Source organism: Anopheles marshallii, chromosome 3 (assembly GCF_943734725.1).
Source record: "Anopheles marshallii chromosome 3, idAnoMarsDA_429_01, whole genome shotgun sequence".
NCBI classification, from domain to species: Eukaryota; Metazoa; Arthropoda; class Insecta; order Diptera; family Culicidae; genus Anopheles; species Anopheles marshallii.
The window spans coordinates 46,654,270-46,669,357 of NC_071327.1; the positions used below are offsets into that span (position 1 = coordinate 46,654,270).

At 39.9% G+C, this 15,088-nt stretch overlaps 1 protein-coding gene across 1 annotated transcript in view; it reads right to left on the reverse strand.

The window, feature by feature from the left end:
• Positions 1–746: 746 nt before the first annotated feature.
• LOC128715839 (homeobox protein orthopedia) overlaps positions 747–15,088 on the reverse strand; it is a 35,425-nt gene continuing 21,083 nt past the window's right edge. The window contains exons 4-8 of the mRNA XM_053810757.1: positions 5,347–5,416; positions 5,134–5,268; positions 4,795–4,920; positions 1,569–1,801; positions 747–932 (exon numbers count right to left, since the gene is read on the reverse strand). Of these exons, the coding sequence (XP_053666732.1) occupies positions 747–932; positions 1,569–1,801; positions 4,795–4,920; positions 5,134–5,268; positions 5,347–5,416 (750 nt within the window). The remainder of the gene's footprint in view (positions 933–1,568; positions 1,802–4,794; positions 4,921–5,133; positions 5,269–5,346; positions 5,417–15,088) is intronic.

The window sequence follows — 15,088 nt, forward strand, 5'->3', positions numbered from 1 at the left end:
GACTAAGCATCGGAGCAAGTGTTTCGTATACATTGGTTTACACTTGATGTTTCTCTCTCTTTAGGCTCGATAGTTTACTTGATCACTAGGGAGTGTAGGTGTGCCTTAATGCTCTAGGTCTGTCTAATTTGGGGCCGACCGTTTCTGCTTCACTTAAGGTTGCATGCAAATAAGTTACGTTCATTACAATTGAATTGTGTGTTTTGTTTATTTTTGTTTTGGATTAATGACGATCAGCTAAGCGCGAATATTCCGGCCAACCCTGCATTAAAACAGGGTTGCTCTCGTATACATCGATTTCAGGTGGAGCTCTTCTGTTCTGTTTTCGGTTTTAGTATCTATGCTTCAAATGATGCCATGCTTGTTCGCTATTCGATGATATGATACTAAACTTTACATTGAATTTGATTTACATGTGCTGGGATCACGATCGATCCCACCCTAAGATGATACGAAACTAAACAGAAGGGTGAACTATCTTAGTGACGAATGTAACAGACTATTCCAACAAAAAGGGAAAACACAAATAAAACGACGATCCGCCAGCGCTCCATCGCTTCTGCAGTGTGCGCGGCACATCGTTGCGAACACAGAGGCACCGACTCTATCCTTCCCATCGCTTCGTAATACTGCTCCGGTATTCGATCCGTGTCGATAGATTGCCGCCGTGGGTTTCCTGGGTGTGCCTGGTGTGTTGCAGCTAGTAGTTATGGTTGCAATTCGTTCGCTCACTTGAACAGCTGCAGTCAATACACCGAGTTGTGGTGATCGTAGTTGTGCGCGTGCAAGTAGGAGGGCATGGTTTGATTCAGCTCGGACGCTCGGCGTCGCAGGGCCGCTATGCTGTGTCCTCGCCAAACATCGTCATCTCCATCCGGAGAACCGGCCGACAAGCTCTGACAGTTACCGATACCATGCTGATTAGGGCCGGGCTGAAAGTAAAAGATTGATAAGATTCAGTGATCAATGATCTAGTAGAAGCTGTCCGTTTAGTTTTTACTAGGAAATGTATTGAACTACTTGAATAATCTAAGGAATACATAAAAGAGTATAAGCAGATTAGAATAATAAAATTGAATTACGAGGATAGGAAAAAGTTCGATAAAGTTGGTTATTTTGTTTGTTGAATTATCTAAAAGTTTAAATCTTCGGAAATATCTAGACATAAGATATTGTCAGATAGCATCACATTCAATGTTTAATTCGGGTTTTCTCAAACCAACGTGTTGCCAGTTGATAACCAGAATTCTCAAAATCCTGATTGACTGGAGACTTTCATCAGGTATTCTTTACGCAAATTACTAGTATTATTCTTCAACTTTAACTATTTGTCATATAGGACTTACTGGAAATAGTCAAAATCTGGCATTCAAGGCACTAAATTTTAGTATTTTCCTTCATATTTTTGAAACGTTGATGATATAAGAAGGAAAAATTGAAACTCATGTAAATAAAAATAACTTTAAACCATATAGAAAATGACAAATAGCTGCCAAAGCATACAAGAACTAAACAAAACAGACGTATGAAACGGTTTAAGCGCCAGTCTGAAATAAACCCATACGTACCATTTCCCCACTGGCCGATGCATCGTTCTGACTGGCACCTTGCTGTTGCTGCTGCTGTTGTTGCTGCTGTTGTTGCTGATGCTGTTGCTGCTGAGGCTGATTCGGCTGCTGGCCACTATTTGTTAGGGGCGGAGTGGATGGTGAGCAAGCATTAATGTTGGGCGGGGTGGACGTGGGTGAGCCTCCCGTGCAGCCTACACCACCAACCGAATGTTGGTACATCATCGTATCACCTGGTGGAGAGAGGAAAAAAACAAGAAACAAACGGATTTCCATGTTTAACATAGCTAGAACTGAGCATCCTCCTGCACACTTCTCATCACACCGGTCCGCGTTTCGGTTGACTGGACGGATCGCTTGAAGAACGAGAAAAACAACACAGACGTGTACAGTTCCTTGCCAGTTTGAACAAACAAACGTCCCCGTCAGCAACCGAAAAACATTTTTCAGTCATTTCTGCTTCTTTCGACACCATGCGTGGCCCCACGATGAGCCGATCCAAACCGGCGACGGTAGAAAATAACCCTGAGTCGTCCTCGTGGGCAAGGCCTCGCTGGTTGAGTGTTGCGAGCATGAATAATTTTGTGTCGATACGCTTTTTTTCTGTTGTTCATTTCTTATCCGAACCTCCGGAAAGGTGTTAATGGGTTCCGCATACCGGATGGGCCCGTGCGTGCAGTAGTAAGTCGTGACGACCATTGCCAAAGCGCACCGTTCAAGGCGTAAGGGGTGTAGCGGGTAGGACCGTAACCCATCTCAGGGATGATGTTCTATTTGACCATTAGGTGAGGTTTTATGTGAGCTGACATACACCTTGGTGTTGGTTTTCTTCAACATGACCTTGCGAAGCGCACATTGGAATTCGAAAGGCAAGGGACAAAACATTGCTACTAGTTCTAGGGTGTTACATTCCGAAAGATTTTTACGAACAAGGTAAATTGTGTTTTAATTAGAGAATTTAACATGAAAGTTTGGAAAACGGTAGAAGTTAAAACATATCTTGTCCATATCCATTTGGTTTAATTGTTTATTAGGTAGACGTCTAAGTATAAGCAATTGGCTATGGTTAATCCCGAAACTTAGTTAGCATAGTGTTAGTATTAGCGATAATGCAAGAAAAATAGCTTATTTTGGTATGTATTGTAATGAAAAGTAGTCATGTAGCTACTGGTGTTGAGGATTTCATTCTGAACCTAGAAGGTTTGTTACGTTCCTTCTGTGGAACGATAAACCAAGGTTAAAAAAAAAATAAAAAAGTAGGTTTTTTGTTCCTCAATGTGAAGATTATAATGTGAATGTTTACTTAAATTACCCTTGGTCAAAGCTACTTCAAACAGAAAGCATGAAACGCTCAAAGTAGTAAGAATGTGTTAACGTTTGTTCAAAGACCTTTTGAAAACTGTAGTTTTTTTAGATAATAGTTATATAGTATAGGGGTACAGTTGTCTTCCTCTCTTATGGGTATCAACTGTCTGTGTACCACGATGTTGTTGTGTAGGCGACTCTGTGCAACCTACCCGTATCTGTATTGTTAGAACGGATTTGATTTCAAAATGGGCAGATATGTACAGAACGAATGAGTGGATTATCGTCTAAAAGAGTTAAATTATGTTCATGAAATATAACCGCGGTTGTATTTGCAATCGGTTCGGATATTGCACCGTTCTTTCTCTCTCTCTCTCTGTCTCTCTCTCTCTCTCTCTCTCTCTTTTTTTCGATTTACTAGGTTATGGCTGCCATTTCTGGCCTACTAGACTTAGTTTACCACGTAGCCGGATAGTCAGTCCTTGCTACGGGGGATTGGTCCGAATGGGATTTTAGTCCGGTCCTACCATCATGCCACAGGCCACCCCACCGTACATCGGTGGTACATCGTTCTTTATACGTCTTATTTTTTAGACAAAAAGGGTCAAGCGAGTTTAACCTTAGTTCTTCAGCTCACTTGTTTAAACTGTTTTGTTCTTGTAATGAACATCGCTAAAACGTATGAAATTGATTGCCAAGTGATTTATATCTGAGGTTTTTTGTAAGCCAATAATTGTAAATCTAAATAAATAATGTTACTAATCTGTTTAATAATGGCTATGAATTTGTAAAACTCAAATGATGAAAGATTATTTTTATTTTTTCGTTAAGCTTGTTTTTTCCGAATCTACTAGATTCATTCCGTTCCTTAAGGAAAAGAACCTAATTCCGTTCTGTTCCGACAAAATGATCTTTCCCATCACTATTAGAAAAATTGCACATAGATATTCTCTAGTATACTTTAATACTTGTATTTGTTTTTAAGACCATAAAACGTTCAGCACCGCATCACCCAAATTTGAGTGATGCCCTATGGAAATCGCATTGAATAACTTTGACACAGCATAGAACGTGTTAAGAACAATTGTTGAGCAATAAATAAAAAATGGTATATGAATAAGCATACTAAAACATGGCTTTTCATAATTGTTGTGCTGCAGTATAAATTCATGGAGTAAAATCCAAGGAGAAAATGACTTTTAATTATTGCACAGACATTGCATTAAGAATAAAGCAATAAACTTTTAGTCATTTAAAATAATGTAACATTTAGTATTTGATATGTAACTTTATTTAACCCAAAGTAACGATCGCAAATCGGTTCCTTCCGATAACGTTTGAAAAATGGGCATGGACAAAAAATGGAAACATTACAAAGAAAATCAGCATAAAGCTGTGGACAGAAAATATTTTTAAAAATTGTTTAAGAATGTTATCAAATATCCTGCAAGGAAAAGGACTTTATTTATCAAACCATAAGTCCTAATTATAAAAATAAATACTAAGAGTGCACTGAAAATAGAATAGGAGTTGGAAACTTTTAGATATAGTATATTAAACATTCTTGATCACTTGTCACTAAATCCTTTGCTTTTTGAAAATTAAATTGTTCATGGCAGATTAACATTAGTGTCATAAGTACATCGTACCGAGTCAATAACCTATGTAGATTATAACAAAGATTTGCCAGAATAAGTTAGTTCGTTACGCTGAATAAACTACAGACAGCATTCTATTCGATTTGCATTTGTTTGCTTGTTTGAAGATATCATCTTCCATTTTGTAATACTAAAATGAATAAAAGAAAAAGACTTTCTGTAGCACAAAAACCATCCTGGGACTTTATATGAAACTAAATGTATTGGATTGTTTTCAAGCCACATACAAAAAGAACCATATCACGGGAGTAAGCAGTAATTACCTAACGCGTTCAGTCCATAATTATGATACCCGCCGGCTCCCATCGCCGAGGATATGTTAATGCCCGAGTTAAGCCCCGTGTTGAGCGTTGAGGAAAGCGAGGATGATTGGTTGAGCTGACCGAATCCTGTAGCGGGACCGTTAAGCCGTTTGGTTAGTTGCATTCCAGGTTTGTTAGTGGTGTTTAGGTTAGCCAGTGAGTGCATAAAAGAGAAAATAGATGTAGATCGTTCAATAGGCTCGTCAGTGTTGTCCAAGTCACAATTACAGCAGATGTTAGTACGCGTGTATTAGTATAGGGATTGTTTTTTTGGTACGCTAGGACCATATCTGTACCTACCGGCAGTCATCGGATTAACACCAACGCCCCATCGATCGCCCCCAAACATTGACGTGCCGCATAAGCTTTCGCTCATCGCGATGTTGGTTATGTTGGCCCCGAATGGGGGCAATCCGTGCGAAGGTAATAGGGCTCCTGCGAAGATAGTAAGAAAATGGTTGCGTAAATAAATGTGATTTCAAGTTTTTTTTTCTCCAGATGCCCCGTACTTACCCGGAGTACGGAATACGTTCGTGGTCTTCTTTCGCTTTTTCCACTTGGCTCGCCGGTTTTGGAACCAAACCTGTGTGCGTGAGAGCATGGTGGAAGACAATTTAGTACACCATCATTGCCAGCAACAGTTCATTAGAATGGATTCGAAAGAATGTGATTTTAATAAATTTTAAGTACCGTTTTACAAATCCAAAGTTCATTAACAGTTAAAATAATGTAAGGTCGGAATAAAACTCCAGCAACATTGGCTGGGGGGCAATAGTTTTTTTTTCCTACAAAAGGACACAATTTTTAATGCACACGAGAAGAAATGAAACAAAACCAACCAAACACCGGTCGATTGTTGGTTGATTGTTTGGCTTGATGAAGTTGAGTAACCCTGCGGTTGGGTTGGGAGAACGTTATTTTGTGTTTTTGAACGCGTGAATTTGTTTCCTTCTCTGCTGTTTTGTTGTCCTGCGCGTATCAACGCGCGTTGGTAATCACGTGCTATTTATTATTCACTGTTGTTTATCATTACGATTATGGTTATTATGTATGAAATTGCACGACAATGGTACCACGCGGTACGGTACTACGGCAGTTCCGGGAGGTTCCGTTCTCATCGGCCACGGTTTAAAGTCGAGGACGGGAAAGGACCGCAAAAAAAACATACCGGCCCGGCATGGGTGTAGTGTGCAAGAATTACAAACAAGGGGTGGATAAAAAAATATATGGAAAAAGTGTCAATGTGTGCCATTCGTGAAGGGTGACAATGAGCCAAATGGTATCGGCTGACGGAGGCAATGGGTGCACTTGGGTACGCAATGCATTGTACATTAGAGGACGCACAGGAACGTACTGGAAAAAATGGCACGAGACTCGCTACGTTCACTTTTCTAGGATGAACACGCGGTTGTTTTGTCCTTGGTAGCATTATTTTCACACAGCCACTTTAGGTTGTGAGGCTGCCCGCCTCACAAGTGCAGTGGGTAAACAATGATCTATGATAATGATACCGCTTTATGACTTCGACAGCGCGGAGAAAGAGCGAAAGAAAAACAAATGAGATCATCTTGTGGCCCAGTTGGTTGGTTGGTTGTTCTGATTTTGCCATTATGCTTCCACCGTTGTTCTGGTGAATGTGTATTGTTACTTTTTCGGTGTAGTCGCTAAATTTAGCAAAAGATTTTCCGACACTTCGAAAGTGTGTCGAACACACCCGGGCCCTGGCGTGCTAGGTGGATGTGCGAGGGACAGACCGACCGGCAGGATAAACTAATTCAACTTTTTAATCGAATGCAGGGGGAAAACTGCATATTATAAATTCATGAGTCCGATTTTGCCACCCGCACGCAACACGGTGTGTACCGATGACAGGCACGGAATCGTCCCTTAATCGGGTTCACCTTCAGCGACTGGCCGGATGGTGCCTTTTTTGTGCGTTTGTGCCCGATTTGGCCAGTCATTGGGTGTTGGTGTTTACTATTTTGTCGATCGGTGCTAGGGCGAAGGGTTCTTTTGTGTGTAAAGTTTTGTTATCATACGTAATTAAATGCCAATCGGTACAGTGTTTTATTAATTTTCACCGTTAAGTCAAAACACTCATGTACCGTTAATGGATATTAAGTTAGGATATTTGATTAAACGATAGCTTATAGAAAACAATTACAAGAGCAGAGGGAAAATATTATATCAACAGTCGTAGCTTAAATTTCTTCTTAAAAATCAAACCATTACAATAAAATAAAAACCCTCCTTTATAAATGTTGGTGCAATGACTTTCAGTTGTACATGTTGTTCCATAATCCATACGTCCACAATTAAACTCCCTCCAGTGCACCAGGGGCAAAACTACCAACAACAATTGTCTGATTTCAATTGTAACATATGCGGCCAAAAATTAAGGAGCGTCAGAAGAACTGATAGGTGGTCGCTCCCAAAACAAAAAAATAAAGGACAACTACAGCCTAAGTGATGCAGGGGTGGGGGTGTAAAAACCACCGTATCATCGTATGATTGTACCTGATGCAGCATATTTTACCCTCGTTACCCGGCGGCATGGAAATGAGCAGTAACTAATGAGAGAGGGTAAGACAGGGCACATCCTAGGCGTGAAAAGTCAACCGCACACGGGCTATGATTGACTGGCCGGGCAGGAAGGAAGAAAAAGTTGTGAGGTTTGATGTCCGAAGGGAATAGTGCACAAGGGATAATGGCAAGCAGCACACAGCAGACTGTGTATGCGTTTTTAATGGAGTTGAATGGTGGTGGTTGGATGATGTTTCGTGGAGTTTTGTGAGCTGTCTTTGCTTGCCAGCAGCCAGAAGGGCAAGTGAAGAAAGATAGGCAATAGGCAAATTTTTAGTACCATGCGCTATCGCTACACATTAGTGCATCGTGTGTGAATTGCGAAGGGTTTCATACTTCACTCGCATAGAAGTTTCTTCCAAATTGATTTACGATTATAGGTGTTGGATGTTTATAAACAGTTATTTATGCAGATAAAACATTTAAACACTTCGAATTATGACTGATGTACCATTTGGACTCACCAATGCTGTTGCTGGATTAGATTGCTCCAAATCTCACCGTAGAGTTGTAATGTTTTTCTATGGTTTATATATTTTTGGATGTTGTTTTAATTGTTCTTGTTTGTATTTCATTTCCTAGTTATGATTTTCCTTATTGTGTTGTATTTGCATTTTACTTTCAAATACTTTTGTATGTTTGCTTTTGTCAATTCTGGACTACACAATACCTCAAAAAATGGTTACATATATAGTCTAATAATATCGACAACTAGATGTACACTGAGGAAATTATCAGAATTATCCGAGAGTAAATTATTAGGCTTCTCTATGTGTGCCAAATTGCGTCAACGTACACCGAATGATTGGATAAGATAAAGCTAATATTTTTGTGATAGAATTATGGACTTCTCATCTAACTCCTGAATGATTCCGATGACCATGCCTCGGTGACCCTGTATCAAGAACTTGACTATCTAACATAGGCATTATCAGGTACCCTGGTCTTTATAGTCTCAAGTTCGGCTAAGATTTGCACCTCGGCTGAGCATATTTTGAAGTCATCCTCTAACGACCATGTTATTTAACTGGCCTGGAAGACACGCAACCCAGTATCTGCTTTCTCCATATCGATTTTAGGTTCAATATTGTGCCTTGCGGTTGGAAAAGGCGATGGTTTATCTATTGACGTTTCCAGTTCCCAATAATACTATATCCCAAATCAAAACCTCCCCCCTTCGATCCTTCCTCGCCCAATCGATAGACTCCTTCCCTTCCTTCGAAAGGTAATTTATGTCTCACTCAGTACACCAAATGCGATAATAATGTTGTCAAACGGAAAATCATTTCTCACCACCCGTTCCCGTTCCATGGACAGATATCGCCAAAACCGTTGGTGCGCATGGTTCGCCTCGCAGCATCCGTCCGGACATTCAAATACATGCACAGACGCACATACATGAAGCATAGGGGCGAAAACATGGTCCCATTTCGGCCATCAACGGTCCAGGGGAATCCTTTTCCATTTATCTCCGGCGCACTTTGATGGTGGAGTCCGAATGATTAATTACCCGTCTCATTACTCCCGGTGTTGATACCATTACGGCACCAGCTCCTCGACGGCACCAGTCAATGACGTTGCGCGAGTGAGGGTCTGTGAATGTTCCGGGTTGCATCCGGTGGGCTAGCCGGTGAGATTTACGTGTTGTGTGTTGGAACTGGTTCAGGGAAATTTCATTCCCCAAGAGCAGCAATGATGGACGCTGTGTATAAATTTGGTGTCTTATGGTGTTTAGTCTATTGTTTTTAATTATACGCAAAGTATTGCAACAATTTCGCCCTCATTCAATAGTTTCTAGAACTAACACAAGTCATATTAACATCAATATGAATCGCAGATGTTTTAATAGCACAACTACCAAGCTGAGTTCTACACGACTTGATATATTCTTGTGTGAGTAAACATTGTATTTAGAATGAAAATTTCATTACAATTACAATGTAATCTTCTCTGGCAAAATAACTTGTCACTAGTGTTGTAAGAATAAATTAGTGACCAAAAGAAAACATTGACGCTTTCTTTTTGCAACAATTGTCTTATTCATTTGTGGCATGCTTCTAGTGTCAGGATGGGAAGGCAGATCTGTTTTATTCGCCAGACCACACACACACACACCCACACCTTGCTCAACCAGCCTCGAACAGCCAACTAAAATGCCGGTGAAGTGGAAGTGATAAAATATTGGTCCTTCATTTCTGAGACTTTACCGACTGACTTAAGGTTTTTCCCCGCTGTTAATATTTACTGGTATGTGTCGGGGGTCGTATTTGTTGCTTTCCGAAAGAACGGCTGGAAGCATTCGCAGCCGACCAGCAATAACGTTCCCAATTCCCAATGGGCGGTTCCCGGTGAGGTTACACGTAAAACTACTTTGGCTCCGACTGAAATATAAATGATGGAAATAAAAATCTATCCTTGAAATGGGAAAAAAAACCGACAACATCGAGCAACCACCGTCGGTGAAACCCGTGTTCGTAACGTTTGTTTGCTTGGTACGATTCCGAACGTTTATGTCCTTGCAATGTGGCAAAGTGAAAAATGTGAAACCGAGCGAGTAATCGCAGTGATTGTTGAATGCCATTTTCCACTTGCACATCCCTGCCCATGCACTAGGTCCCGTGTTGGTATTTTCTAGAACGAAAAAAATGCCATATTTAGCCTCGTTGGAAAAACGCAAACCGATGTACCACGACGGATACGAACGGTCCGTCTGAAAAGTGACGGATGAACAATGGTGGATGATAGTGATGGAATAGGTTTTAAAAATGTATGTATAAGAACGCAACACTATTTCGATTGGAGAACATTTTTAGTCGGTTGAGAAAAGTTGCGGTTATCCTTGACGGCACTGACAAAACAGGTTGGAAAGATATTCCCCCCGGGCCAAGCGTAAGTTGCATGACAAAAACACTCTTTGTGCATTATATGCCTTTGGCGGCAACAGCACCAGACACCTGTTTCTGTATTATTTTTTGTATGTTTTGTTCGATGAAATGCACAGTTTCTTTGGTAGGTAAAAGAAGATGGCCAAATGATATGTTAATATACCAAACTGCAGTGCAGTGTTTGTAACGGAATTAGAGATATTTTAGAGAAATTTTTGAGTTAGACCGAAACAATCACTAGTATGATTTTTTCCATATTTTCTTTTCTTTTTAATACCTGATTCTTAGCATAAAGCATGTTCCCGAAGAGCTTTGTTATTTTTTACTAAAAAAAACGATGTGTTTGTTTATCATTTTACCGACGGCATTTACCGAAGATCCTGAAAAGCTAAATGACCAGTCACCGACCGGTCCGTGTAAAAGAAATACCGAACCAAATGCACGCACACCAGTGACGTGGAATATGGATGAGTAAATAAAGCTGAAACTAATAAATATTTTGGCAGGTTGGTGTGAAATTGTGTACTAATGACGCTACCATGTCGTGAAGCTGCTGGTGGTGCTGCTGCTGCTGCTTCTGATGACCTGCTTTGTTTGGTGTTCGGGGATTTCTTTCAGTTTGTGGTCTTTTTTTCCAACGTTATTTTGCTGCCGTCTGGTACTGTATTTCTTCGGCGTAACATTACTTCGCGGAGGTTATTTGAGACGGGTAGGCACGAAACCCTCGATGCCTAAAGTTAGGAAGTTATGGTTTTTTTTTACATTAGAACCTACTGTTCTCTGCAAGGTAGCCGCCTAATGGACATGATCAAAGGTGCTTTCAAACAATATTTAATAAACAATTGAAAAGTATGAATGTTTTGGGTGGTAAATTGGTTTTGATTGCATTAACAAGAATGGAAATAGGGGTATTATTGAAGCTAGTTTTAAATATATGAATTGAATAGTACTTAAAAATCAAAGCTGAAGTTATGATAACGCCATTAAGGTTGTTTCACATATTGCAAATTGTACAGTGCGTAGTTGGTGCGAATAGTTTTCTTTTAAGAAAAAAACTTCTCGAAAAAAAAACTACATTTAAATCGAGCAACACACATCGATGACTATGCTATGTAAGAAGAAAGAGTTCCTAATTGTACTACGATGATTGTAGGACAGGAACATATGAACGGCATAAGAGTTCTCCAGATAATATGTTTGAAGGAATTATAAAAATATATAAAATTGCACGAAATGCTATGTTCTATGCTGCAATGCATAGTTTTGTTACAGGAAGAGATTCTTCAAATAATTACAAAAATGGTTAAAATTACGTAAAAAAGCATGGCATACCTGCGCCATACAGTTAGGTTCTTACATACAATTAACCAATAGTTTGTTCGTATCTAGTTCGACGAAATATTGTTTAAGCAAAAGAATTTTTTTGAAAAAATAATTCTTAATTATTCGTATAATTATGCTTCGCCCTGTATGTGACTGTAAAGGAAAAATAATAGCATAACATAATAGGCGAATAAGAATACAAATTCATAAGGAATTATTATGAAAAAATAAAATTTATAACGAAAATTACATTCAAATAATACAAGCGCCTAAATTTTATTGTATACTAGCGATAAGTTATTGATTGCTGGCCTAAAGCATGCTTCTATAAAATAGAATTATTTTTTAATTGATTTGAACAAAAGTTACTTGGCGTAACAACAAAGACAGATACGAACGCCAAACATGGCGAAACTAGTAATAAAGTTTCCGGTTTGTATTTTAGATCCAAACTAAAATCACAATGCCAACGGCAGATGAAACGAAAATCTTGTTTCTTCAAAAAGAAAAAGGACCAAAAAGTTCTTTTCTACCTTCGGTAAAAGTTCTACGAAACAGGAGAAACAAAGTGTTGTAAGAAATCTGTTAGAGTTCTTCTGCAAAATGGATACCACCTGTCCGTCCTGAAGGAGCCAACCGTGGTGAAAGACGAAAAAACTACAGTACAGCACGAATCGATGTGAATGCCCCGCGCGCATGCTTCTGAAAAATTTATTCTACGTTTCCGGAACTCCCCTTCCCTGTGATGCTGCCTAGTGGCAGTCGCACAAGCGAAAACGCCACTCGATACTAAAGCATTGTTGTGGGGGTGCAGATTTACCAAAATGGCGAAAGCTGGAAAACTGCTGCCTCTTCCAGGACCGTGATTTCCACTCGCACTCTTTCTAGCTGATCTTATCTCCTTCCTCCTACTTTTGCTGCATAACCCCCCAAAAAAGGGAGAAAACACGCTTTTCTATATCGATGTGTTGGTATCGGCACTCCGGAGCACTAACACAGCTGCACAAGCTCCCTGTTTTGATGCCTTCAGTTTTCCAGCGCTCGCTCAATTGAGGCTGAAGTTTGCAGCGTTGCCATAGCGACGATAAGATGCTTTGACCGTCGGAAGGATAAAGCAACGTTCGTCCGAAATCGTTCATGCGACCGGGGGCTGCCAGAATGCCAATTTTGCCGGTATTTAACCGAAGTACACTTGAGTTCAGTTTAATGTGTAGCGAAATATTCGATCCATTTCACAAAACATCCAACGGTTTTATTTGCCACAATGTAGCGAGCAAGAGTTACAGAGGAGTTTTTGTTTCGAAATTTGAAAATTTGGGCCCTTACTGTTCGTTTCTTTATACACAAAATAATTTATTAGTACGTCCAGTTTTTTTGCTGTGGACATGAAAGCTACTAGGAAACGTACTGTAAAGTATCCTTTTTTCCATCTTGCTTAACGTCTGCAACACAACAGTAAATTGAGTTCCGCGAATTCATAGGGTTTTATTCGGTTGTTATGTTGAGACACCAGTTCATAAATGTTTATAAGACTCTCTGTTTGTCTAAGTACAAGAGTTGTTTCTGATGAGTTATTTGTTACTACATCATCAATTTAAAAATTAAAATGGTATCAATTATAAAAACATCGTTAAAAATTACCATCTCAATCGTTATCAAGTACGAAGGTCTAAATAAACTCCACAATAGTCAGAATCTATAGACAATGACCTCCTAAAGAGTGTAACTATACTTGTTCACAAAACCATACGAGTCACAATTCCGGTGCGTCGTGTATCTTCAAAAACACACAGCGAATAAATTCATCCAAAAAATGTGAGCAACCGTTCGACGGTTTTGGGGGTCATTGTCAGCGGGGAGCATGAGTGTTACAACTCGTGTTGTTTAGATTTCTGTTTTGAAATTGTGCTACAAACGGTATGTCGGTCGGTGAACATCAAAAGCATTTTTGTTGTTTGTTAGTGATGGTGTTAAATAAGCATCAAGCTTTGGATGGATGTTTCCGCGGTACGGAGGAATACAGTAGCGTTGTTCAGAGATGCGAACAGAATTCTTGAATGTACATTTTGTTGGTTTATGTAGAGAACCTGTTCGTAGAAAGATACCATGGTTTTTAGTAAAACGCTGCTCATACTGTATTAGTCCACAATTTGCTTTATATTATTATAGTGACTTTTAAAAAGTTTTAACAGACAAACATTTAATCCTCCTCTTCAAACATCATCCAATTCGTAAAAATTAATTATCTTCGATTTGAAATATGCTTGCTAGCTGCAGCTCGAAACGAATGAAAATTATCACAATGGGTTGAATAAATCATTCAAAAATGCAGGAGTATAGATAAAAAATCGTGAATAACAGCTAACCATCAAGTTGTTAACCAGAAGGATGTCCTTAGAAATGAAAAGCCCTTCACCTCCTTGAAGGAGGAGGTGGAAAACTTCATTTTCCAAGTAACAGACGGTGTTTTTTATTGAAATTAGTTGAAATCAATGATGATGGATGAATTCAATACATTCATAAACAAGAAATATAACAGATTGTACGCCGATTCGGTTTGCTAGGCTTCAACGAGACGCGAGTGTTAAAAATCTTTATTTGCATAAAACCATAAAATCCTCTCCCGGGATAAAGCTTTTTAATGGATTTCAAAATTAATGCAGTTCTCCAGACCGAGCACAGAAACACTCGCTACTGGTTGAGCGAACTCGCATTGCTGATATGGCTCTTGGGCTGCACAATTGTACCTAAGAAATGGACGCACTTCAAACTTTGATGGAGGCGCACGGTAATTGACGATAATTGATTGATTGGTTTCCGATTTTCAATGTTTAGAAAATGGCAGATGCGGTGCAGGATCCTTCCATGCTCGGAAGTGGATCATCACGAGTGCAGGGTTTTATGATACTTGTGACGGCCGGGTAGCTCGGCATCGCATTTTCTGCAGAATTCCATCACCGACTGAGACAATCCGTCATTTCGTACGACACAATTCACGTTGAAAGCCTTTCACTGTTTCACGCCTCAATGGCAAACGGGTACCCACTCGTGCCGGGCTGGGAAATGTGCCGTTTAAAGTGTGGTGCGCACGTGCTGTTGAGGTTGATGAAAGTATCGTTTTTTCCCTCCCTGTGGCCAGTCACCTTCACATTGTAAAGACGATTGACAAACGTACCTCAGCATACTATTCATTAGCTAAGAAACAAAGGCTGGAAACTTCGGCTCGAAACAATGACGATCCCAGCAAGATGGGAAATCTTGCAAGAAAACTTCCACTTTCGCTTTTCTCCATTGCTACTCACGGAAAATGGAGATGTTTCTGAAGAAGACAACACCATGGAATAATGGATACGGGGCTAGGCTAGCAGAGCAGGCGCAACTCAGCAACAGCAAGATGACTGTCAGGCATTGCTCACACCGGTTCCACGATACCGGTACGATACGAACGAAACCGTCTTGCCGTA